This window comes from Miscanthus floridulus, chromosome 3 (genome assembly GCF_019320115.1).
Source record: "Miscanthus floridulus cultivar M001 chromosome 3, ASM1932011v1, whole genome shotgun sequence".
Classification (NCBI taxonomy): Eukaryota; Viridiplantae; Streptophyta; class Magnoliopsida; order Poales; family Poaceae; genus Miscanthus; species Miscanthus floridulus.
This window is the reverse complement of record NC_089582.1, coordinates 38,806,237-38,832,457: the sequence shown is the minus strand read 5'-3', so window position 1 is coordinate 38,832,457 and position 26,221 is coordinate 38,806,237. Positions and strand designations below refer to the sequence as shown.

The 26,221-nt window shown below is 41.2% G+C and overlaps 1 protein-coding gene across 1 annotated transcript; it reads left to right on the top strand.

Annotated features, from left to right (window-relative positions):
• The first annotated feature begins 5,261 nt into the window (after window positions 1–5,261).
• LOC136541584 (rRNA biogenesis protein RRP5-like) lies at window positions 5,262–25,019 on the top strand. The gene is made up of 40 exons (XM_066533525.1): window positions 5,262–5,756; window positions 5,857–6,068; window positions 10,113–10,253; window positions 10,344–10,520; window positions 11,740–11,836; window positions 12,463–12,575; window positions 12,671–12,793; window positions 12,881–12,952; window positions 13,099–13,191; window positions 13,313–13,423; window positions 13,529–13,648; window positions 14,080–14,268; window positions 14,374–14,448; window positions 14,641–14,777; window positions 15,035–15,169; window positions 15,487–15,626; window positions 15,773–15,838; window positions 16,295–16,401; window positions 16,473–16,553; window positions 16,632–16,706; window positions 16,789–16,890; window positions 17,508–17,661; window positions 17,741–17,868; window positions 18,092–18,175; window positions 18,268–18,368; window positions 19,168–19,321; window positions 19,417–19,491; window positions 19,575–19,725; window positions 19,935–20,547; window positions 20,820–20,880; window positions 21,585–21,730; window positions 21,806–21,989; window positions 22,061–22,159; window positions 22,236–22,570; window positions 22,655–22,831; window positions 23,114–23,210; window positions 23,290–23,445; window positions 23,554–23,790; window positions 23,881–23,964; window positions 24,384–25,019. The coding sequence occupies exons 1-40, from the start codon at window positions 5,549–5,551 to the stop codon at window positions 24,507–24,509; spliced, it is 5,736 nt and encodes a 1,911-aa protein (XP_066389622.1). The 5' UTR covers window positions 5,262–5,548; the 3' UTR covers window positions 24,510–25,019.
• The last annotated feature ends 1,202 nt before the right edge of the window (window positions 25,020–26,221 follow it).

Sequence of the window (26,221 nt, the reverse complement as noted above, 5' to 3'; positions counted from 1 at the left end):
TTCCCGTGAACTCATCAGTCATCTCTTCGTCCTCAGAGCTCATCCACCCCTCTTGATCTTGACGTGGGAACTCATCGGTCATCTCGTCGTCGCCAGAGCTCATCCACCCGTCTTGCCCAGTGCCGGTTCTAGGATTTTAAAGGCCCTCTGACGATCTTGTCGTAATGGCCCCTCTTGACCATGTATAAAATCTTATAATATATAGGCGCTAATTTTACTTACAAAACGAAAGCAAATTCAATAACATATTTTTAATTTAACATGTCTGATAATTATCGAGAAACAATATAGATTAAGGAATATATTTGTAGATGTATGATAATTATTGAGGAATAATGTAGATTAAAAAAATAATATATTCATTTTCTTTTCTCACCCATGACAAATGTTTCTTAGGTAATATTATAAAATTCTAACATGTAAATTAGAAAAAAAATATGATTATATGGGTACAAAGTACTATAAGTCTGGAATACTATACAAATAATTAATTTGGATTAAAAATAAAAAGAAAAAAAATACCTTGGGCCTAAACAACTAATCGGTGATGCAATTCATAAGAAGCAAAGAATCACAATTCATAAGTCTAGCTCTTCGCGGCAGCGCGGCTCGCCAGCTCCGCGCGTGTAAGACGCACGTCCCGAACTCACGATCAGAGTGTGTTGTGTGCAGCGTGACTCCTCGTCTCCTCTCTACCCGAGGGCCGTGGAGAAAGGAAACTAAGAAAGAAATGTCAATGATGTCTTTTTGGACCGCCTAGCCAGTTTTATGTCTCTCTTCTTATTAGTTTACTAATGCCTAATGGACTATAGGACCTGAGAGTTTGTATACCTGGGCTTGGGCCCCTCCTTCGCTTGGGCCTCGGCCGTCGCACCTCCTGGCCTACCCTTAGGGCCGGCATTGGTCTTGCCGTGGGAACGCCGGCGGGGGTTGTTGCTGCACCACCCCCGCCGCGGCCGCGCGCGCCCTGAACGCCTGGAGGTCCAGGATGTGCTGCAGCAGCAGCTCAGAGCTCATGCTCATCCACCCGTCTTGACGTGGGAACTCATCATCAGTCATCCCGTCGTCGTCAGAGCTCATCCACCCGCCTTGCCGTAGGAACGCCGCCAGTGAGGGTTGTTGCTGCACCACCCCCGCCGCCGCGCGCGCCCTGAACGCCGGGAGGTCCAGGATGTGCGGCAGCAGCGACTCGAGCACCGGGTCGTCTTCCTCCATGTCCATGATGAAGACGACGCCTCCTCCGTCTTCGCTCTCGTCCTCCATCACGCTGGCATCGTCATCCCCATAGTCGCCCTCGTCCTCCTCGTCGTCTTCCACGAAGCTCTCGTAGTCGTCGTCGTCCACGTCCACCACGGCGCCGTCGACGTCGTCGTCGCTGCCATGCAGCGTGCTCTCGTGCTCCTCCTCCACCTCCCGTGGCTTGGGGCACGCAACGACGGCCGCCGCGCCGTGGGCCGACTCGTCGAGGAACCGCAGGAACTCGTCGCGGACTTCCCCCTGCAACCACGCCACCGGGACGCGCGTCGGCCGCGGCGCCGGCGCCAGCTCGGCCGCCTCCAGCTCTAGGAATCGAAGGTACTCGGCGAGAACGTCGCCCTAGAGCCACGCCACAGGGAGCGACGCAGTCGTTAATCGGACAAGCTCCATGCGCCGCGCGCCGCTCGCGGGACAACGGGGACGGATGATGCCTTTGCGGCGGAAGGAGCACGCGCGTTGGTTGGGTGATAGGATGGATGGCGCGTGCGGCCGTGACCCGATCGCTAGGCTGTTGCTTTGTACCGCGGGCGAGCCTGGCGGAGGTCGAGTCGGTGCATCCAGGTCGGAGTCTGACTCCTTTAGGGCTCGTCGCTGATGAAACCATTTTCTTGCTAATTTTTGCAACCATTATGCTCGAGCTACGAGAAGAAGACAATGATAACAATGATGTATGAGAGGCATCGCTAGCGCCTGGACGTCCGCACGTTATCGTCTCCGTCCACCTCACTCTGACTCACATGCGCACCCCGCTCTCGACGCTGCGACCGCCGCTCCTCGCGTCCAGACGGCCGCGCAACCTGCCCCCACCTCGCATGCGCACCCTGCCCCACCGATGCGCCCTGATCCTTCTCTTGGCCCCCTCCTCTCTCTCCTTGTGGGTGAGATCTGGGAGCCAGCCTCCAGCTCGCTGCGCCCCCATCTGCCGGCCCCTAGCTCGTCGTGCCCAATCCCCCAGCGCTCAGGACGTGCGTCCATCACTCACCGTGCTCCCGTAAAACACTTGCAACATGAAACACTTGGATGCAACATGTGTCTGAGACATATGAAACATTTGAAACATAATTTTTCAACATACATGTGAAACATATGCAACATCTAGATAAAACACTTGCAACATGTGTGTGAAACATATCCAATATCCGGATAAAAACACTTGCAACATGTGTGTGAAATATATGCAACATCCAGATAAAAACACTTGCTGCAAAATACGTCTGAAACAGATAAAATATTTTCCACAAACGCTTATAACATACCTCTGAAAACACTTGCAAAATATGTAACATGTGCAACATTCCGATCTACTTTTGCGACAGCCATATGTAACAATTGCAACGTACCTCTGAAACACTTGAAACATAAATTTGCAACATAAGAGAGGGGAAAGCCGGGGCCGGTCGATTCCGATCGTCGGTGTAGGATGTCCGGATGTGGCGGCGCGCGAGCACCACCACCAAAAGCACCGGCCTTGGCTTGCGGGGGCAGGCGACGTGTGCTATGAGAGGGGGTAGGCGGCGCGCGCTATGCGCGCTACCTAGAATACATGATATTTATCATAAATTTTGTATTCACAGACGTTGATGGACTTTGGCATTCCATTTTGGAATGCCATCACACTCATCTCCGAGGTTTCCAAAATCCACTCTCAATTTGATTTTTGTTTGTAATATTGAAAAAACCGCTCTCCAACAACTCCTTATCTCGACTCCAATCTTTCTACAATAGGTAAAATCCATCGAGTAGAATGTGCGCCGAAATATAAGTGCGCCTATCCGTGGGTTAATCTGGAGGTGTAAGGACGTGAGAAAGAATAAGAGTAAGAACAGAGTTCCCATTGCAAATGTATATGCGAGAAAGAAATTATAAAAAATGGTTAGAATGATTTGGAAATAGTTTGGAATATCTGATGCAAAATTATCTCCTATCTTTCGGAAGTGAGATTTTAAAAGTGGTTGGAGGACCCAACAAATAAACTCCTAACTTTTTTAGCCACTTGAAAACTCATTGGTTTACCGATTGTTTTTTAAACTATCATAGATGATAAGGCACATAGTGAAAGTGCAATCAAACTTTAATTATGAGTTTTGGTGATAATGACCACACAATTAGAGAAGTAATGAGATTTATCGAGATGACAAGCAGAGAATTTATATGCGAGGATGCTACACGAAACGGAGGAGCCCCAATTATAAATGTTGATGGCTTCAAACTCAAATGAAATTTAAATTCTTTTATATTTTGAATTTGAGTATAAAAAAAGTTGTACTATAAAGGGGACACAATGTTTAAGCTAACATGTGCTACCAAGTGCTCAAACATACACATACATCCTCAGATTCACAACTAAGACAGCCTAAACTTTACTTTTACCCTTGCTGTCTTGACTGGTGCGACACTGCCGCACTTTAAGAGTGGCACTGCCGCAGTGCGGCATTGTCGCACTTAAGCCACGACACTACCACGACTTAAGTGACCGTTGGTGGATAGGAGATATTTATACCCATTCTCTTTTTTCCCAACGGCTATCTTCTTACTTCTGCTTATTTCAGCTCGTCCAAAATAGAAAAAGAAGCTCTCTCTCCCTCCATTAGTGACCTTGAGCCCTCAAGTAAATCCATTGATTTCTCCATCAATCTTTGAAAGAAAAGGGTCTAAAACTCGATTAGAGAGCATCTCCATTGATTTCTCAACTTAAAAGGGCACTTGGTTCATGTTTTGGTCGACGATTGTGTTTGTTACTTTTGGAGCTTGGCTCCTAGCCAGCTAGAGCGTCGCCCATGGAGCTTGCCAACTTATGTGGCAGCCCCGAGAGGTTTGTAACTATCTTTTGAAGCTAATAAACTCACCCCTCATCTCAAGAGTTAAGTCTATTGACTTAAGAATGAGAAAGGGTTGAAAAGCCCTAAGCCTTAGCGGCTAACCTCAACAACGTGGACGTAAGCAAGTCTTGGTGGAGAGCCAAACCACGGAATAAATCATTGTGTCTCTTGTGCTTGATTTACATTACTTGCAGGTCATATTATTGTTGATGTGATTTCTAGGGTTTCTAGCCGATCTACTTGTTGTGTGATGTTCCTACTACTTTTAGCTTTCGATCTGTAACTATCATATCTGTAGTAAGCTGAGAAATTTCTCCGATCTAAGTTTTCGTTCACTGATTTTGAATTATGACTTGAAGTTATCTGCAGGTGCGGCAGTGCCGCTCTTCTGGTCCGGCAGTACCACAGTTCGGCAGTGCCGCCCATCAGAGCGACAGTGCCACAGGGTGAAATTGATAAAAGTTTAAGTGTTTATTTTGACAGACCTATTCACCCTCTCTAAACCAACTAGAGATCCTACACATAGTGATATTTTACATGCTTGTAGCAGTATTGAAATGACTAATATACTTCATTGATGCCTCCCACGGTTATGTTCGTGTTGTGTGCATCAAACCTATATGATATAAAATTTATACGATATAAAAAAACCTATATAATAAAAAACCAATAAAAAACCTATAGATATAAAATCTAACTTTGGTTAATGTTTAGTTCAATAAAAACCAATAATAACTCAAACATCCCAACATGTTGGAGCTATGTTCCTAAGACCCGTCTCAATAAAAATTTTATGAGAATTTCATAGGCATTAAATAAGCTGTCGTGACATAGTATAAATAAATAAAGAGATGATAAAATTTTTTTGGGATGAAATCAGTTTTGTGGGAATGGAACTTGTTTATACTGTTTTAAACACATGAACCATAAAACTTGCACTAGACTGGTACAGTAAAAAACGGGACCGACTACACAACGCGCGCGAGAACGAAACGGCGCGGTGGACGCGCCCGCCCGCCTGTGGAGACATGCACATCCGTCCGTGTCAATCTTGAGCACGAATCCTAACAACCATCTGGACCATACAAAAGTGAAAGAAAACAGATATTTAGAAATCCCGAGAAAAAAAATAGAGCTTCGGCTATTTGGACCAACTCAACTTGGGCCGGCCTTACAAGAGGCAACAAATGGCCTAAACACCGGGCCCACAGATTTTCAAAACCCTAGCCCAGCCCATGACTTTTATTGAAACCCTAACCCCCAAGAAGGAACAACGAGCGGAGGCAGCGGCCTTATTCATTACCTGCACGGCGGCGACTCCGCTCTGAGTTGCTGACGGCGAGCGGCGCGGACGACGCGAAGGCAGCCCGCGGCGTGTCACGGGAGTGCTAGGCGAGGCTGTTAGGGCATATAGCCGCAGCGGACCAGCGTGGCAGCGACGCGCGACCGAGGAGGTTACAGCGCTCGCTGCTATGGCGCCGCCGCGCAACGACAGGAAGAAGGGGAAGGGCGCCGGCAGCAAGACCGACCTGCGCCCCGACCGGAAGCAGTTTAAAAGGCACCGCAAGGAGGATGCGGCCGGTGAGCAGGGGGATGGCGACGGAGAGCGGCAGCAGTCGGCAGCGCCGGGTTCCGCTGCGCTCCTCGCCGCAGCTTCTGACGAAGCTGATTTCCCGAGAGGTAAGCGTCGAGCTGCGCAGTCCCGCAACACCCCCCTCCCTCCTCCCTATCAATTTTTCTTTGCACTGATGTGTTGTTGTGCATTTGGGGTGGTGCGCAGGTGGACGCAGCCTCCTGAGCAAGGATGAGATGGCGGAGGCTCGCGCGGAGGCGGAGCAGGATTTCGAGAGGGAGGGGAAGAAGGGGAAGGGGAAAAGGAAGAGGAGGGGCGGCGAGTCGTCTGGTTTTGGCGAGGATGACGACTTGGGGACACTCTTCGGCGGGGCCACCACTGGGAAGCTCCCACGCTTTGCTAATCGCATCACAGTAAAGGTTACCCTCAATGTTTTCAGGTCGTCTAGTCGAACCTAGTCGCTATAGGACCGACCAGGCGATTAATCGTGATTAGTCGTCGACCAGGCCGATTAGTCGAGCCTAGTCGACCCTGGTCGTCCATATAATCGTCCTATGCATCAGGACATATACATACTATATATATACCTATATGTACTATATAGTGTACACAATATAGCAAGCATCAAGACTACATTAGTGTTTAGCAAGTGACTTACTTGTGGGAGTTGTTTTCTTTTCTTGCCTTTTCTTCACTGTCCAACTGTCCCAAACTCCATTCCTTTGCTGACTTGTTGCTGGAAGCCTGCAATACCAAAGAACACCATAATTAGCAACACTAATGTAGTCTTGATCTTGAGTTATTGACACATATCAATAGCAGCACTGCTGCAGTAGCAAATATCTAGCATTTAGCAGACCATGGTAGCCACACGGGCAGCATATTACATAACCAAATTAGTTTAGTACAGATAAGCAAATTAGTTTAGTACAGATAAGCAAAAGTGTTCAACACAAAGTCGCAAACATCAACACACAATAGTCCAACAAAAGTAGGCAACTAGTAGCCATCTAATAAAGCAAATCATCATTGAAATGGAAGCCTCCATGTCCATCTGCAGTTGCTGTTGGTGGTGGTGCAGATTCTTCATCCTCATCCATAGGTGTTGCTGAATCAGATTCTACTTGCTGATCTTGTTCTTCATCATCTATTTCATCAAGATCTTGAGCCACTGTGTTCCTTGGACGCTTCCTAGCATAAGTACGCCTCACAGGGGCAGGAATAGCAGTACGAGCAGCAGCAGCCCTAGGCAAGTTACGGCCCTCTAGACCCTGAGTTGCACCAATAGCATCATCCACATTAGCCCAAGTAATAGCATTGGCAGCACCTTCATGAACTGGTTCACAATTGTCATTGACCCATTCATTTTCCCAATGAAATTCATCAAGCAAGAGTGGATTTGATCGCTTTCCTTTGGAACCCAGCTCTCTAATGTTTTTAAATCTGTTTTCCATCTTGCGGTTGTAGCTGACATATACCAACTTATTTAACCTTTTGTGCTCTAACCGGTTTCTCTTTTTTGTATGGATCTACACAAAAGATTGCAGAATTAGATACCATACTCAATTACTTAGCACAACAATAGCTGTAGCATAGCAGAGCCAAAGAGGATGCAGCCATGTAGGTCAGGAGAGCAGATGGGGAGGGAAAATGGACATACAGTCGTCAGAGCAGCTCATCACCAACGAGCAGAGGGCCGGCACCTTCAGGCCTTCAAATCAGAGGAATGCAGCTCTAACTCTGAGCCCCTGACCCCTGAGAGAACATGAAGCATCAAAATCAGAGGAGTAGAGATGAGAGGGCAGAGGAGCAGGGGATGAGGGAAGGACCTGAACGGCAGGGAGGCAGCTGCGGCGGGAATAGATCAGCAGAGGGCCGGCCACCTGCTGGAGCAGAGGGCGGCGGGAGGAGATGGCAGGCGGCGGGAGCAGACACCTGAGCAGAGGGCTGAGCGACCAGGCACCTGCAGGAACAGAGGGTGGGCGGGCGCAGAGCCGTAGATGGCCAGCCACCGCGGAGCAGAGGGCGAGCGGACTGGCGCAGATGGCCGCCGGCGGGAGCAGGATGCAGAGGGCTGGGCGGCTGGCCACCGCGGGAGCAGAGGGCCGCCGGCAGGAGCAGGCTGCAGGGGCGCCGGCCACCGGCGGAGCAGAGGGCGGGCGCGACTCGCGAGTCGCGAGCACAGGGCCGGCGGCGGCTGTTAATTTCCCGTGAAATTTTTGTCGCTACCAGCCAAAACCCCTTATCCCTCCCACGCTCGCGCGCGCCCATGACCCGCGCGCCCGTGACCCCCGCGCGCGCGCGCTCACGCAGCTGCGTTTTCGCGCTCTGGCGCGCTCGCCCAGTGGCCCGCGCGCGGCAGCAAAAAAAAAAACAGCCAAAACTAGTCGTCCCACCCCTAATCGGACGACTAATCGCGATTAGGCGACGATTAGTCGGACGACCAGGCCCCTAATCGAGCTAATCGGGTCGAGGTCCCTAATCGAGCACCCAGGACCGATTAGGACGATTAATCGCCATTAATCGCGATTAATCGGACGACTTGAAATCATTGGTTACCCTCCTAAATTCAGTTATTATGTAGCAATGGGTAGACCTTCCAATTGGACTGCATCATAGGTCCTTAACCTTGAAATCCGCACATTTAGGGTCTCTTAACTGCTGCTCAGCATAAGTCAAGAGTATTGTTTAGGGAATCTAGCGATTAGAAATGAGAAAATGCTATAGAGACCCTAAGTGTGATCCCCTGTTGTGCACTTCTCTCTAAATAGTCAGCCTGTTAAAGAGAGTGGTTGTCAGGTTGTATAACCTTACATGATAGAATTAAACCTTGTCCATCATAATGCTACGTTGTGTGATTCGTGCTGGTCGCTCTAAGCTCCAACCATCCTCATATGCCTTGAGCCCTTCAACAAGTGCTGGAGTGTTATTTCATGCACCATGTAAACAGAAGATTAGTTTTTATGAAGTTTTAAAATCTCGGAAGGACCATTGAGTTGTGATATGCATTCATATTTATCTGGTAGCATGAAATGGGTTCATTAGAGTCAGACCTCTGCCCCTCTCACTCACTTTCCTCTCTCCTTCTCTCTGCTGCTTCCCCTCCTTTCCCGCCCCTAAGATCGACTGCTGCTGACATCCCCTTCCAAATCAAGGGTTTGACAGTTGTGAGACAGCGAAATCAAGATAGCAGCAGCAGAGCCAAGCAGGGCTACAAGCAAAATTGAACGGGCCAGCAGCAGAATCAAGGGGGATATGGTGGAATCGATGGGGTGACTGCATACGCGTAAGACGAAGGGCCTCTGTGGCGATCCTAGACCGATCTGATGCTTAAGCAACACTTGAACAATTTCTTAATAACCATGGTTAAGACTAAGGGCGCGTTTGGTTCATGCCGTCACCTTGCCACAACTCGCCACGCCTGACTTCCGCTCGTGTTTGGTTCATGCCGAACCTGCGCCGAACTTGCGGCACGCCGCAATTGCCTAGGCGCTCTCTAGTTCATTTGGGATGCCAACACACGCCGCAGTTCGGGCGGCCGATTTCAGCGCCGCAGTTGCGGCACGGCCAAACGTTCGGTGCGGCAGTTTCTGGACACTGTCCAAACGCGCCCTAATTGTCTATTTCTGTCCTCGTCCAAATAAACACAGAATTATTGGTACGTGGGGCTCTACCTCTCTTCTCCACCAATCGCAGAGCAGCCAGGGCTTGACCCTGGCCCTCTGTCATCCTTGTTACAGGCTATACTCCCTGCCCATTCCAATTATTCAATGGCTTAAGGAGCTAGTATTTTATTCTTATGTTGTCAATTTGCACTGAACTTCTCTGGCATGTTTGGTCTAACGAATAGCTGGTGAGAGCAAATATATTTGCCATTGTTATTCCTGGAAGTGTTTCAGATGGTTCAGATGACCATTCAAACCCTGCAGCACATATACTGATGCACTTCCCATCCAACCTTTGTCATATTTTTGAACTAAACGGTCTCCATAAAAGCTTTATGGATTAGCCTGTTTTAGACAGTTTCATTTGCAGTTGCTGGAATATTGTACAAGTTATGTACCTCGATGCGCATTAAGATTAAGGTGATGTAGTGCTACATACGGATCACTCATTGGTTATTGCATTAGTTGAGGCTGACAGGGTTGCCATTTGGTCCTTTGAACGAGATGTCTAGGTTATATATCGCTAGCTTTGTATTGGGTGGTGTTAGTGTGATTATTCTTATTTGTTACCTTGAAATGTTTGGATTTTGGAACATGTGATGACTGGCCTCAGGTTGGTACCAAATGCCCTTATTTTAAGTCAGCTATGTGTGCTATCTGTATCTATTTATTGAGAGCATGTTAACATGGACATGTAGTGGTCAGTTCTGGGATCTCCTATTGTTGGTTGTCTTTAAATCCTTCACAAAATGCTGCTATATTGCTGAACTGGTCATGACATTTCCCTCCCTTTGTCAGAATATTTCACCAAATATGAAGCTCTGGGGTGTTGTAATTGAGGTTAACCAGAAAGATATTGTGTTAAGTCTACCTGGTGGAATTAGAGGGTTTGTTCGCTCAGAGGATGTGTGCGACATTGCTTTGCAGGAAAATCGTAAGGTAGATATATTTTTTTAAGTAATCCATAATTGATATTTCTTTGTCAGTGATTTGCCATCTGGTGAACCAACTGATACTGTTCTTTTGCAGGATAGTGAGAACAGTTTATGCGCAGAAGTTGTTCATGTTGGTCAGCTTGTTCCTTGTATAGTCCTACGAGTTGACGATGATAAGAAAGAAGGAAAAGTAAACAGACGGGTTTGGCTATCATTGCGATTAAGCCTACTGTACAGGGGATTTTCCCTGGATGGCTTGCAGGAAGGAATGGTAATTTTTAATCACCCTAATCTGGATGTGCTTCATAAGCTGAGCTTTTGGGGCAGAGAAATATCAACTATGTATGGTTGTTTCATTGTGCACCTCTGTCCTTAATATTTTTATATTATAATTCACAACCATTCGAGTGTTCGGTTCTTGATTAAATGATTTGATTATTCTACTGAAATTGTAAATGGAGCATGTTTTCTGAAGAAAAGTTGGGGCAAAAATTTACATGCAAAATCAGAATAACTGGTTAGAAAGCTTGCTAATATCTGTAGGAGCATATACACCCAGAAAAGATCAGATCCAGTTTTATAGTGAAAAAAAATCCTAACAGGCTATTGGGAGCATTCACCATTTTTAAAGAATCTCATTTCCTCCTCACCCTGTCCCATGAGACATGGTCACGTGCACTTTCCTTCCCTCCCTCCCCCATCCTGCCCTATTTGTGGAGTTTACCAGGTTTTTCAATAAATTATTGAGCTTATCTAACTAAATGTTTGTTTATAATAAATCGGTTTGTTCCTTTGATAGCTATACTGACTACTGAGTCTACATATGTCGAGGTGTTAACAGTCTTGCAACCGTATCGAAAACAAGGAGCTTGACAGGACATGCTTGACTATATTGTTTTTTTTGCTACCTGATTACCACTACTTGATCTGCAGTATGCTAGATTTACTTAACCTTTTCTTTGTAGGCCTGTTTTATGCTCCCTGCTATTTTTTTTGACTTCCTAAAATCCTGGCTGTCGAACTTCCTAAAATTTGACAATTGATGCATTTAAACTTTTTGAAGGGCGGGCCTGGTGCAAGCGGTAGAGTCTTACCGCCTGTGACCGGAAGGTCCCGGGTTCGAGTCGCGGTCTCCTCGCATTGCACAGGCGAGGGTAAGGCTTGCCACTGACACCCTTCCCCAGACCCCGCACAGAGCGGGTGCTCTCTGCACTGGGTACGCCCTTTTTTTATGCATTTAAACTTTAAAGCTATATCGGGATTTGCTGTGTGAAAATTATATTACTAGAAATGCATCCACAAAAGTGTTATTTTATTATTATATATTGATGTAAATTTATAGAAGGTAGAGGCCAAAGTCACACCACAGGGAACATGAAACGTCAAAAACATTCAAACAAAAAGAATGGAGGGAGTAGTTCCCATTGGAAACTGTTAGATTCTGAGTCAAATCTTTTATGTAATGGATGCACATGTATGCGTTTCATTAGGTACTTACTGCCCAAGTCAAAAGCATTGAGGACCATGGTTACATTCTTCATTTTGGAGTATCCTCCTTTAGCGGATTTATGCAAAAGGATGACAAAGGTACACTAAGCAATAAATTCATCAGATCGTGAAATACTGGTGTTTCTTCATGACATATTTATATAAATGATTTCACTAGCTGATGTTCTAATAACACCTGCTCATATTAGACTGCGCTCCCTGATAACATATAAGTTTTGCCTAGCAATCTTGAAGTTCTTTCTATCTGTTTTAGTTCGGACTGGACTTCCTGTTCTAGCAGGCTTGGTAGCTTATGAGCTTGTGGTTATATTGTTTCATACAGTTTCAATATTCTAAACATACATTTTGTGCGAAAATACAAATGATCTGACCCTTCTCTCATATGCTTTCTTTTTGGTGTATTTATGCATAAAAACAGTTTAGTTCTTAGAGTTTCTTTTGTTGTCTTCATGTTTGTAGTTCATGCACTTTTATAAGGCATAGTGTGGAGTATATAAAATGATGTGGTGTTACTTATGTAACTTTAAGCTGCTCTCTATAGATTTATATGCTTGCTAGAAGGATAAACATTAGTGTTATTTGTCTTGCTTAATATGGGCCATATACTTGAAATCTGTTTGATCTCTCCCATTGCTAATGCTGATCGTGATATTCTTTCTAGGGAGGTACTCAGGGAGTTGTTTAACTGTTGTTCTCTTGTACAGAAAATGTGAAGATTGAGCGCCGACAACTGATGCAATGTGTTGTGAAGGCGATTGACAAAACTCGGGCTATTGTTCACTTGAGTTTTGATAAAGACTTCCTTTCTAAATCTATTGTATGGCAAATCACTATAAATGCTATTTAATATCTTCTTTATTTTGATTGGGACCTGACACCTCTAATTTGTGGTTTATTGTTGTTTTTGTATAGATTAAGGATCTGAAAGGCCTTTCTATTGATCATTTGATCCCTGGGATGATGGTTAATGCACGCGTCCATTCAGTTCTTGAAAATGGAGTCATGTTATCATTTCTTACTTATTTCAGTGGAACAGTAAGCTATTTTTCACAGACTAGACTCATTTTTGGCTTTACAGGAGCATTTGTATTTCATTTCACAGTGTGTTCCTTCTATTGTCAGGTTGATATTTTTAATTTGTTGAATTCCTTTCCCTCTGGTAATTGGAAAGATGATTACAGTAAGAATAAGAAGGTATTCACTATTTTCTTATTTTTTGTTGATATAATTGTTGTGTCTGTGGCTCCTACAATTTTGCAACATCTCTGATAGTCTGATGTTTTTTTTACGATATTGGATATCTGGAGTGATTTTCTGAGTACTTCCACTATAATTTACAGGTAAATGCTCGCATCCTGTTCGTTGATCCATCAACAAGAGCAGTTGGGCTTACATTGAACAAACATTTACTTCATCTTGAAGTACCCCCTATTGTAAGTTGTCTGTTTTGGCATGATAACCCCTTTATGCCTGTAAAGTTGGCCTCTGTAGAAAATAGAAGTGCTGTTATTTTATTCAGTGTTCTTTTTTGATTGGTAATTCTTCCTCATGCAGAATCTAAAAGCTGGAGATATCTACGATAAATCAAAGGTGCTGAGGGTAGATAAAAAGGCTGGTCTTTTTCTTGAAATACCTTCTCCAACTCCATCACCTGGATTTATTAGTGTATGTGAAACTGTAGTGAATATTTTATTGTACTCATTGTTGAATGATGTGAAAGCTCTCACAAAGATGCTTCTTAATATGCTGATATTGTAACCTGATCCTCAGATACATGATGTGTCAGACAAGGATGCAAAAAACTTGGACAAGTTTAAGGAAGGCAGTAGCTTACGTGTCCGTATACTTGGAGTGCGGAATCTTGAAGGAGTTGCAATAGGCACCGTAAAAGTAATTACATTACACCACGTCACTTATTTTTTTAAGCAATGGTATTCGTGAAAAGGAATGCTAGTGGCACACTTATACTATTGTGTCCTGATTTATTTCACTTGAATTTTTAATTTTCAACAAAGATACTGAGCAACTTTCTTTTATTTTATCTTTCATAGCTCATGTCACTTCATTTAACTTTTGGCATCGGTTTGGTGACTCATGCCTTTTGAATTTGTTGTGAACATGCATGTATATTATATCCATGTTTACATGGTAATATAGGAGTTGCAATAATGCAATCTGTTAATTGGTTTTCATATGGTTTAGAAGACTTGCACTGTTGTGAACATGCATATTTAGTATATGTCCATGTTTACATGATAATATAGGTTACTGATATTTGTTGAATCATTGCCTTAGGATCTCTATGCTCTCTGTGTTTGCAGGACAGTGCTTTTGAAGGGTCTGTTTTCACTCATGATGATGTTAAACCTGGAATGTTAGTGAGAGCTAAGGTTGCTACTGTTGAGCCATTCGGTGCTATTGTACAGTTTTCAAGTGGTGTGAAAGCACTTTGCCCGCTTCCTCACATGTCAGAGTTGGAACATGTTGTGAAACCACCAAAGAAATTTAAGGTTGCTCATTTCCACTTCCAATTGTTTGATTTTTTTTTTTGGGAAACTATGTTAAGAGATGTTGAATATGATGATGAATGAACTTTAACTTTGTTCTTTGTGTAGGTTGGAGCTGAGCTTCTTTTCCGTGTATTGGGCTGCAAATCCAAGAGAGTTACAGTGACATACAAGAAGTCTCTGGTACTTTGCTCTTACCTTAAGAATTTCTATGAATTCTGGTATAATATATACAACAGTACATGATATTGTTTTTAAATCCTTCCTAGTTTTTCTCTAGCTTAGAATAATGAAGATAGAACTCATATCCCTATTTATATGCATTCTTTGTTTTCTCTGAGACTGTCCAGTAGTATAACTATGGATCTATTTCAGGTGAAATCAAAACTTGATGTGCTAGCATCATATGCTGATGCAAAAATTGGTTTAGTGACTCATGGATGGATTACTAAAATTGAAAAGCACGGTTGCTTTGTAAAATTCTACAATGGAGTTCAGGGTTTTGTTAGCAGGTTAGTATCACATTTCCTATTTCTGAAGCAGATCAGCTTGGTGTTGTAAATCAAATTAGATTTCTCTACAAACTTTTAGATAATCAATAGTGAAAGATGCACTTATTTACTTTTGAATTGTGTATCTGTCTCTGAGGGTTGCTGGTCTTGTGCTGTTCTTGGCACCATTATTTTAGTAAATAGATATTTCATCACAGTTTTTTTTATATGATATGATTCTGAATCATCTGCTTTCTTGATGGGTAAATTGATACTAGATCTGACCTTGGATTAGAGGCTGGAACTGAAGCAGAAAATGTTTATCATGTTGGTCAAGTGGTCAAATGTAGAATTATCAATGTGATCCCTGCTTCAAGGAAACTAAATGTTAGTTTTGTCATATCCCATAATAGGTGAGTTCTCTACATGCGCTTTTGTTCTACTATTTTTATGTTCTATTAATAATCTGCCCTTATTTGACATGACGAGCTGTAATTGTTACCTTAATTTTTACATGTATTTTTTAGAATTTCTTTGAAGTTTATTGTTTCACTCATAGAGCATTTTCTGTCATTTTGCTTGTCATCTTTTAACAAGAAAAAACAAGGATGGTGTTAGTTCTTTGCTATGTTTTTGAACTTGTACTGAATATCCAGAATTGTCATTTTCCTGATGTGTAGATTTATAATCTAACTTTTATCCTCTTTGCATTTATTTTTGCCCCGTGTAGGGTTATTCCAATAGACACTCCAAAGTTGGGTAGTATTGTCTCTGGTGTTGTGGAACGGCTTACTCCTGCAGCTGTTGTTGTCAGTGTAAATGGCTTCTCCAAGGGGACAATACTAAATGAACATTTGGCAGACCATCATGGTATATCCTCATCTGCTATATGATTTGCATGTAACCTATTGCATCAATAGTTTTCCCTTGTGGGTTCACACTCATATTCTTTGTTGCTGTTTATATTTCATATAACATTACTGCTCTACTGACCATGGTCTGTTTTTTCCTATTAGGTCAAGCTGCTAAGGTGAAGAATTTGCTGAAACCTGGGCACGAGTTCAACCAACTTCTAGTTCTCGGTGAAGTCAACAAACTTCATTTGCTATCAATGCACTTTGAAAAAAACAGAACATCCCTTTTTTCTTCTGTTAATAAACATTTGACGCTTTGGACATTCATTACACAGTTATGTTATAAAAATGATAGCAAAAAAAGAATCTAAAGTCATTACGTCATGGCCAGTACAATTTTTCTTGAACCGATGGAGGATTGAGAATACACTTTCTAAACTGTTGTATATCTAGAGGGAGTACCATATTACCATGTATAGTTTATGAACAATGTGCAGAATTTCACAATGGCAAGTAGGAAGTTCACTGTTTTGCATGCACACTTGTAGCTTATCATGGTCTATACATGACCTCACGATACAATCAGTTGTTTGCACTGCTAATGATGATGCACCTTTTGTTGTCAGATGGATATTTGATCACATTGCTAATTTTTCCATCTGATTTTCTAATACCCGTCTGCAGATATTGAAGGTCAAAATTTAGTTCTTTCGGCAAAGCACTCACTTATCAATTGCGCAAATGAAATTCCTTCAGAGATATCGCAGATGCATCCTGGAGTTGTAGTTCATGTAATCTTTCTCTAGTTTTTTTTTTGCTTAGCCTAAGATGAGCAACTCAGCTGACATTTATTTTATCTTAGGGTTACATCTGCAACATTATCGAAGCTGGTTGTTTCGTCCGCTTTCTCGGACATTTGACTGGTTTCTCTCCCAAGGACAAAGTAAGAAATTTTCAGCTCTGTCATTCTTTTTGTTTTTTTTATTTGAAAAGAATGTCTAATTTTTCTTGTTTCACAAAGGCAGTTGATAGGCGGATAGAAAGGCTTTCTGATGCGTTCTATGTTGGCCAGTCAGTTCGGAGTCATATACTCAGCGTATGCCATAATTGTTGGTATATATTTGTTATCATCTATTACTTGTGTTCTTCTAATTTTTTTTTTGTTCCTCCCCTTGCAGGTAAATGCTGAAACTGCTAGAGTAAAACTCGCACTTCAACAGTCAATGTGCTCCTCAACGGATTCTTCATTTATTCAAGGATACTTTCTTCTGGATCAGAAGGTTATAATGGAAACAATTACCTCTTACTCTGTTGAATAGAAGTTTCCAAAACTTTATGGTTCCATTCCAAATTAAGATGTTTTGGCTTCTCTAGGCTTTTGCTATGCACTTATATATAGTGTATGTCTAAATACATAACAAAAGCAATGTATCTAGAAAAACCAAAACGTCTTATAATTTGGAGTGGAGGGAGTAGCTTGTAATAATAGTGCCTCGATGTGTGGGCATGTGAGATTTTGTGGAACCTGCTAAGTAGTTACAGTTTTCTTGTGGGAATGTTGGGACATGTGTAACTAATGGCTATTTTCTTGTATCATGTTACTGTATGTAGTTGTCCGGATGCTACTTTCCTTTTTTTTATGTGTACTCTCAGGGCATCTCGCTCATTTTCTGGCATATGTGATAGATGTGGCCTATTGGTCTCCTACAAGATAATCTAGGACGTGTGAGTTTGCTGTGGGTCTTCATGTAGGGTATTTTATTCAATAACTTTTTAGCTTAGATCAAAATACCACTGCCAGTAACTCTGAAGATAAAATTTCATATGTTGATATGCTAAGCTTATTGATAATGATGTTTTAGCATGCACTTATCATTTGTGGCTACCTCTGATATAGATTGCAGCATTGAAGTACTCAAGCAATGATTGGGCTCACACTTTTGGCATTGGTAGCTTAGTTGAGGGGGAGGTGGGAGCAATAGAAGAATATGGTATTATCCTTAACTTCAAAGACCATCCGGATGTTGTTGGCTTAATCGAGCACCATCAACGTAAGTAATTTTGTCCTTTCATGCTATTAACTATCCAACCCGCAATCCTGCCAATTTTTATCTTTTTCTATTGTTGCAGTTGGTGGCAGTAGTGTGGAAGTGGGATCTTCTGTTAAGGGCCTTGTTTTGGATTTATCTGATGGAGTTGTTAACTTGTCCCTTAAACCAGAGCTAATTGGCAGTGTTAGAAATGTTGGAAAAAAGAAGGTAATGTTTGTAGCCTTGGTGTGAAGTTGTTAGTATACCTGGCCAGGCATGCCCTTGGAGGTTATAACATTGTATCATATTGTAACAACTTTATCCGGATCTCAATCCCCATTTTTTTATTGTCACCTTTAGTAAGCACGATATGCAGTTTTTGAAACTATATATTCAATCTTTATTTCATGTATTATCATAACTTTACATTATATATCCTGTTTCACTTTAGAAACGCCAAAGGGCTGCAGTTGCAGAGTTGGAGCTTCATGAGGAAGTGAATGCAGTTGTGGAAATAATCAAAGAGAGCTATGTGGTGTGTAAATTACTCTCTTCATTGACCAATTTGTTTGTTGAATTGTAGGCTGATTGCAATTTACTTTTTTGTTGTTGTTTTGTTTAATCCAGGTCCTTTCCATCCCTGAGTACAATTACGCAATTGGTTTTGCACCACTGATGGATTACAACTCACAACTGCTTCCCCACCACCACTATGATAATGGACAACGGTAATATTTGGAAGTTTGCCCTATTTGATTCGAATTCTTGCCTTGTTACATACTTCTCCCGATGGGAAATATAAGAACATCAAAGTTTGTCATAGTCATAGGTCAACCTCTTTTAACATTGATCATCAATATGTAAAATTTTATATAGATTGACAAGGGAAGATCAGCAATTCAGCATTACTAGATACATTGTAATCATTGTAATAGTTCTTTCATAATATGTTAATATATAAGCCTTTTCATTGAAGATAATTATTATGTATAAATATTACTACTCAAAGTTGAAAAAAAGTTTAAACTGTGTCAAACCTTTATGGACTTATATTTCCAACTGGACGAAATATCTGCTACTATTTGAGTACCCCTTACTGGAAGGCTTTGACATAAATGCTGTGGAAACTTGAACCTTTCTATTTGTACTAGATAGTGCAGAACAATGTCATAATTAATCTCTTGATATAAATTCATTTAGGGTTACAGGTTTATCACTTTATCAGTCTTGACATAAATTGATTTTGAATTGCAGCTTTATCACTACAGAAGAATGTTATAATTAGTCTATTGATATGGGCATCTAATGTATAAATGAGCTTTGCTCATGTGATCCCAGCTAATATTTGCTCGAGCTTGCAACTAAAGCAGGAACATGTGAGCAAAACAATAAAGAAGAATGATATTTTGTGTTAGAAAAGATTGTACTTTTCTTGAGTGCAGAACAATAAAGAAGAGTGATTTCTTATCTGGACTACGTTACCTACTTGTTTTCTTATTTTTCTTTGTGTTTATTTTCTTTTTGAAGCATTACTGTGGTTGTTGGAAATATCCCAAGTTCTGACTCTTCTGGAAGACTTATCCTACTACCAAAAGCTTCAGCTCAGTATTCTGCCCTCTCTGAATCTAAAAGGGCTAAGAAGAAATCAGGCTACAAAATTGGGTCACTTGTTGAAGCAGAGGTGCAATTATTTTCAATTATGATCTTAAAATTGGTAACTGTTTTCGTCTTCAATGTCTGCAAACTTTGCTTACACAAATCCTTTTTGGACATCAGATTATTGATATCAAGCCGCTTGAACTTCTACTGCAATTTGGTGGCAATCTTCATGGAAGAATCCATATTACTGAGGTGAACACCAGACATTGCTTGAGATGCCTTTCTTATAACAATATGTATTGGCTAATTACTAATTAGTGATACATTTCTCATAGGTTCTTGAAGAGGATTCTGATGAGCATCCCTTTAGTAAACTCAGAATAGGGCAAAAGCTTACTGCCAGAATTGTTGCAGAGGCTGAACCTTCTGGAAAGAGTGGCAAAAACTTCAAATGGGAATTGTCTATTAGGCCATGTATAGTCAAGGGTATGCTTTAATGTCTATTTTTAATTTGTCTATTCCATGATAAACAATCATCTCATATAGAACTTACAGCTTTCATTCAGTTCATCCAAAGCTAAAATCCTATATGCCGACTGCTTTGCATTTTGTATACCCTTTTGTGTTTCTTAATCTTTAAGATGGCTAACTTTTCTTATTGTTGGATCTTTTTTTTTTTACTTGAAATTAAACAGGAGAGTTTGAAGAATTAACTGCTCAAAAAGAACAAAAGCACACCACAAATGAGATTGTACGTGCTTATGTTGTCAAGGTGGATAAGGAATGGGTCTGGTTAACTGTATCAAGAAATGTTATGGCTCATTTATTTGTACTTGATAGTTCTTCCGAGCCCAGCGAACTGAAAGAATTCCAGCAGCGCTTTAGTGTAGGCCAAGCAGTGAAAGGCCGTGTTATCAATGTGAACCGGGAGAAAAGGTTACTTCGGTTGAAGGCACTTGATAACGAATGCACACAACCGAATATAGATGAAATACAACAATCAAAGTCCTCTGTGTTTGAACAAACAAAACAAGGAGATATCATCGGTGGACGTGTTCAAAAAATTCTACCTGGTGTTGGTGGGCTTGTCATTCAGATTGGAGCTCATCTCCATGGGAGGGTTCATTATACTGAAATTGTTGACTCATGGGTGGCCGAACCATTGTCTGGATTCCATGAGGGCCAGTTTGTGAAGTGCAAGGTCCTGTCTGTGAGCCGCTCATCAGAAGGATCACTTCGAGTTGATTTATCACTCCGTTCATCAAACCTGATCAGAGACTCTAACAACTCAGGACTAGTTGATGATCTGTAAGTGCTAGAGCTCATGTTTTTTTTTTTCATCAATTAAGGAACAATGCTCTTTTATGTGTTAAGTGTTCTCTTCCATGAAAAAAACATAAACGGTACTCCAAACTGGCTTTGTGTATGAAGCATTAGCTCCAGATCTCTCCCTTTTGGGGGTAAAATCCTGAGCCACAACCACACAGCCAAGCAGGCCCTACGATTGTTGTTACATTGTCCAGAAAGTATATGTAGCATTCCCATTGCCATTTACATCATGTATCATTGTTGTTTCTTAGGGCAATCTGTACCTCCCGGATAGAGAAGATCAAAGATCTGCTTCCCGGAACTGAGATTAAGGTATTTTTCACAATTTTTGTACTATTTTACTTTTATCTGAAGTTCTGTGCAATAAACATAATTTAACATGTGAATAAGACAAGTCTATAATTCAGGCATTATCTAAACATGTATTGGATTTATCATTCATGAAAAACGCAATCTGCTACTTGCCAACAAAAAAAAAAGAGCTGTAAATAGTGTTGGTGTCAACTTGCATAGTATAATTCTGGGTGAATTCCCTATATGCTGTACCAGAACATCTGTGTTTTTTACCTCTTGTCCAAAGGTTGCATGCAACTGATATTAAACTTTTTGTTTATACCTGTCAATTGTCATTGCTGAAGTTGTAGTATGCCATGAATTGAAGTTTAGTTTTTTTAGGGGAAATACAGTAGGGGAGTCCCCTACTGTGCATTTTATTAAAAAAAGAATGAAGAGAAAAGGAGTTACAGAAAAGGAAGACAAAACCTGTATATTTTTTTTTTCTCGAACTAAAACCTGTATATATAGGTGAAAGGTGGAAAATAGCTGCATGTAACCGGCAGCCAAGACAGAGAAAAAGAGCGCACAAGCTAGTGAATCGAGTTTAGCCATAAATAAATTGAATTTAGTTTTTTCGGTGAATATATTTGATATATAAAGGCGTGTTTTTTTTTACCATTTACTACTAAGTGTATCTTCTGTAATGTGAAGTGACATGGTTTGTTCTGCTAAAATTCTAGGGCTATGTGAAGAATGTTAATTCTAAAGGATGTTTTATTATGCTTTCTCGAATGGTTGAGGCTAGGATTACTCTATCAAATTTGTCAGATGAGTATGTTGAAAATCCGCAGAAGGATTTCCCTGTTGGAATGCTTGTACATGGAAGGTGAGATCTTACCATTTTCAAATGCTCATATAAATTACAGATATGTTCTCCTGTGAAACTAACAAAAATCTGCAGGGTCCTGTCTACGGACCCATCTTCAGGGAGAGTTGAGGCATCACTTAGGAAGACCACTGGTTCCAAATTGGAAAAGCTGGATGATATTAGTTATAGTGATTTGCATGTTGGGGATATCATTGATGGCCAAGTTAAGCGGGTTGAATCCTTTGGATTATTCGTTACAATTCGGAGAAGTGAACTGGTACATTGTTATCACTAGACTCAGCCTTTTGAAATCATTGTGTATTCTGTTTTGTAAATACTCTTTTGCAGGTTGGTTTGTGCCATGTATCAGAACTTTCTGATGAACCTGTTGTTGATATTAACTCTTGCTATAAAGCTGGTGATATGGTTAAAGCCAAAATTCTGAAGGTAAGGTTTATCTTTTTCAGAATTTTCATTTTGCCATTGCACGTTTTAAAATTCATTATTTTGTTTTAAAATAAAGATTGATGAGAAGCGGCATCGAGTATCACTTGGAATGAAGAAGTCGTACTTTGATTCTGATCTGACTGCTGACACAAATGATGATGAAGATGATGAAAGTGCTCTTATGGACATCAGTGTTGCCCCTCAGATGGTTGAATCTCATAACAGAAATTTAGTTCATCGCAAAGCAAAACCAATGGCTTCTGTGCCGCCTCTTCAGGTTTCCTTGGATGAATCTGAAGGTTCTGACCTAGAGGAGGATAATAATAATAAAGGTCTTGAAATTGCAAATGGAACTGAAGCAAATGCTAAAAAGAATGATAAACAATTAAAGAAGCAAGCAAGAAAACAAAGGTATTCAGACATTTGATTCTACTCTGTGACCTTATTTTGTTGACATATGCATCAAACTTTACATCCTTCTATGGTTTTCAACAGGGAACTAGAAATCAGTGCTATGGAGGAAAGGGCTTTGCAGGGAGATGTACCACAAACTCCAGATGATTTTGAGAAGTTGGTCAGGAGCTCCCCAAATAGTAGTTTTGTCTGGATAAAATATATGGCCACTTTGTTAGATCTTGCAGATGTTGAGAAAGCACGTGCAGTAGCTGAGAGGTCTGTCTGCTGCTCAAAACATTTGTTTTTAATATTGAAAAGATGTTTGGTGATAGGAAGTTGCTTTCTATAATCTTAATAGTGTTGATAGATCTGATTTGGTCTTCTGTTGGTTTCATTTTCGAAGGATGTAGAATTTACTTGTTGAAACATCCTTTCAAAAATTTCCTTTTGTTTCTGTCAATTCAGATGATATGTGTTTGTCTTTTTTTCTGTTAGTTTATTTAAACTTTTTGGATGCATCACTTGTCATCATCTTTTACAACTGTCTCATGTTTTTAGGGCTTTAAAAACAATAATCCCCAGAGAAGAAGAGGAGAAACTTAATGTTTGGGTAGCATATTTCAATCTGGAAAACGAATACGGTGGTCCACGGGAGGTAAAGCTGAATAATGATGTATTTTGGGTTGCTGTGCTGTACTTGGATATACTGAGACACTTGATTGTGTACACCACAGGATGCTGTGAAAAAGGTATTTCAAAGAGCCTTGCAATATTGTGATCCCAAAAAGTTGCACTTGGCTCTTCTTGCGATGTACGAGAGGACTGAACAGTACGAACTTGCAGATGAACTTCTAGACAGAATGACCAAAAGGTTCAAAACTTCCTGCAAGGTTAGTTTGTAATTTTTTTTTGAGTTGAAACCATAAGGTTATGCCACATTCAGTATGCCCTATTCGTATCTGGAGATCATATTTGTGACCTGTATAATGTAACTGCAGATATGGTTATGCCGCATTCAGTTCGCCCTCAAGCAAGGCAAGGATGTTGAGTACATCAAAGCCATTGTAAACCGTGCGCTTCTAAGTTTGCCACATAGAAAGCGCATAAAGTTCCTCTCACAGACAGCTATTCTAGAATTCAAATGTGGGGTGCCTGAAGAAGGAAGATCCAGATTTGAACTAATATTGCGGGAGTACCCAAAAAGAACAGACCTTTGGAGTGTTTATCTAGACCAAGTAAGGAGCATTAAATTCATCGAAATGGCATCTGTACTTTTTATTCTTTCAAATCATGCAAGTTTGTTGACGTACATTGACCTTTTGTAGGAAATCCGCCTTGGTGACATAGAAGTTATACGGGCATTGTTTGAGAGGGTGACTTGTCTTACCCTACCTCCAAAAAAGATGCAGGTATGGCTCCTTTCCAATTGTTTGCGTATTTTGCTGCCTTATATGTATTGTGAAATGCGTGGATAAATTTCACTCAGTGATTCTGTCATCATGCTGCTTTCAACTTCTTGTGTGTACTTGATTTCATATGAGCGAAATATTACGTATTTTGCTTTATGTTACATTTCTTTGCTAAAACTCAACCTTGAAATGGGTGTTGGCTTATTTCTTAGTTGTGTTTCTGTCATGAAATCTAGCATCTTTGTTCCTTTTACTGTAACACTGACATGATTGCTTGAATTAGTCTTGGATTGATTGTTACTTGTTCTGTTATGGTTTTGTGCTTCACTATGTTTTTCTGGTAAAAAATTATAATAAGATGTCACTTGTTCTTTGGGACTTGATCTTTATGCTAAATGCTGTGTGCTTCACTGTCGCAGTTCTTGTTCAAGAAGTACCTTAATTTCGAGAAGTCACTGGGTCAAGACAACGAAAGAATTCAGCTTGTGCAGCAGAAGGCAATTGAATATGTTCAGAGTTCACTTCCGTCACAAGACAACCCTTGAACTTCATGATACTTGATCTTTACCTTTGTGGCACATGGAGACGGAGATTGATAAGCCCAAGGACAATCACATTTTTGCTCGTTACACGAAGACAAGCTTAGGAAAACGGAGATTGATAAGCCCAAGGACAATCACTCGTTACAGGAAGACAAGCTTAGGAAATGCCAGTCGTACAGTAGATATGATCTCTTTGATGACCCCTTGAACATTACTGTGAAAAGGTCAATGTAAAATGTGGGCTATTCAAAATTTTGTTTGAAACCGTTATAAGTTATGAAGCATTAAATCTAGTCTGCCATGTTTCACCTAAATATTGGAAAGGATCCATCCTAATAGAACCGGATCTGGTTCGCACGAATATTGATCTGTTCTATCTGTTATATTGATTGTTGAGGCAGAATTGAATGGGTAACCGAATGTCTTTCTGTGCTACTCCTAGCTAAGAAAATACTAGAACACCTGCCTAAACTCGATCCATTCTGAGGACAAGCATGTTATTCAACGTACCAAGGGGTTGTCCCCTCCTCATATTCCCCTTTCCTCTCTCCGTACTTGCATTCTTCTTAGAGAGAGGGAAAAAACAACAACAATAGAATCCATAAAGATGGAGGATGTTCCAGGGTGATCCTCTTGGTGCAGCAAAGATCTGATGGCCTCCTCTCTTATTCGTATTTTGCTTCTTCGTTGACTTCCAGATTTGCTCTCAGATCCAGTGCAACAAAGGTCAGAGCAAAATCCCTTTCTATTTTTCCAACTCCCTTCTATTTCATTCTTCTATACGCTGAATTAGTCTTTTTTTTAGGGGTGAATTAGTCTTGGTTGAGTTTACACAACGTGGTCCATACAGATCTATTTTTTTTCTCTCTATAGATTAGTTTCCTTGTGATAGTTGATAGACAGATGTAACTTCCTATTCACTATTTTCTTGCTAAACAAACAGATCGATCTTTTTTCCCTTGCAGCATGTGAAATTAGGCTTACTTTTAGCATGTGCGTACTGCTATCCTATCAATGGAAGTAGCTTTTCATTATTATATTTTACATTTTACCTTTTTGGAAGAATCAGTAAGTGCACGCTTGCCATCTAATAAATTTATTAAAGTAGTAAGCTATCTAACAGTTCTTGTACAAAATGACAGGCATGCAAAAATCTCTACATGCGAATTTATTTCTTACATTATTTTTTTTCACATGATGCTCAGATGGACATAGACCCAATTCCTGATTATGTTATCCAGCACAGAGCTCGGATGCTAAGTGTCTTATCGGTTGTCATGGCCATTATCCAATGGCGACGGCGCCAGCGTCGTCGTTGTAGAAAATTGCCAATAAAATATTGGCCATTGCTCAGCAGTGACTTGGTGAGACAAACAGGCTAGATGAACTAGAGTCTGATAGTGATGAATGTCAGGAGGTGGCTGCCCTTGCTTCAGCTAGGAGTCAAGTTTCTTCATCTAGTGTTAAGTCCATGAAGCCTAACAAGAGAAATTTTAAAAGGGTTGGCAAGTCTAATACACTACCTGCTGCTGCACGGGTTGGCAGAGCCAGCAAGTCCCACACAAAACCATCTCCTGCCTGTGTCGATGATGATATGGATGTTCAGATAACTAATGCTTTGCGAGGTATCCAACAGAACCTTGCAAAACCAGTGCAGGTTGCACCTCCTCGTGATCCTAATGGTCCTCTATGGGATATGCTCAAGAAGATCACAT

Excerpts from the sequence above, each read along its gene's own strand:
- LOC136541584 (XM_066533525.1), top strand. The coding sequence starts at position 5,549 with ATGGCGCCGCCGCGCAACGACAGGAAGAAGGGGAAGGGCGCCGGCAGC. Across the intron at positions 14,449-14,640 it reads TGACATACAAGAAGTCTCTG|GTGAAATCAAAACTTGATGT; the intron begins GTACTTTGCTCT and ends GATCTATTTCAG. Across the intron at positions 19,726-19,934 it reads TAGGCCATGTATAGTCAAGG|GAGAGTTTGAAGAATTAACT; the intron begins GTATGCTTTAAT and ends GAAATTAAACAG.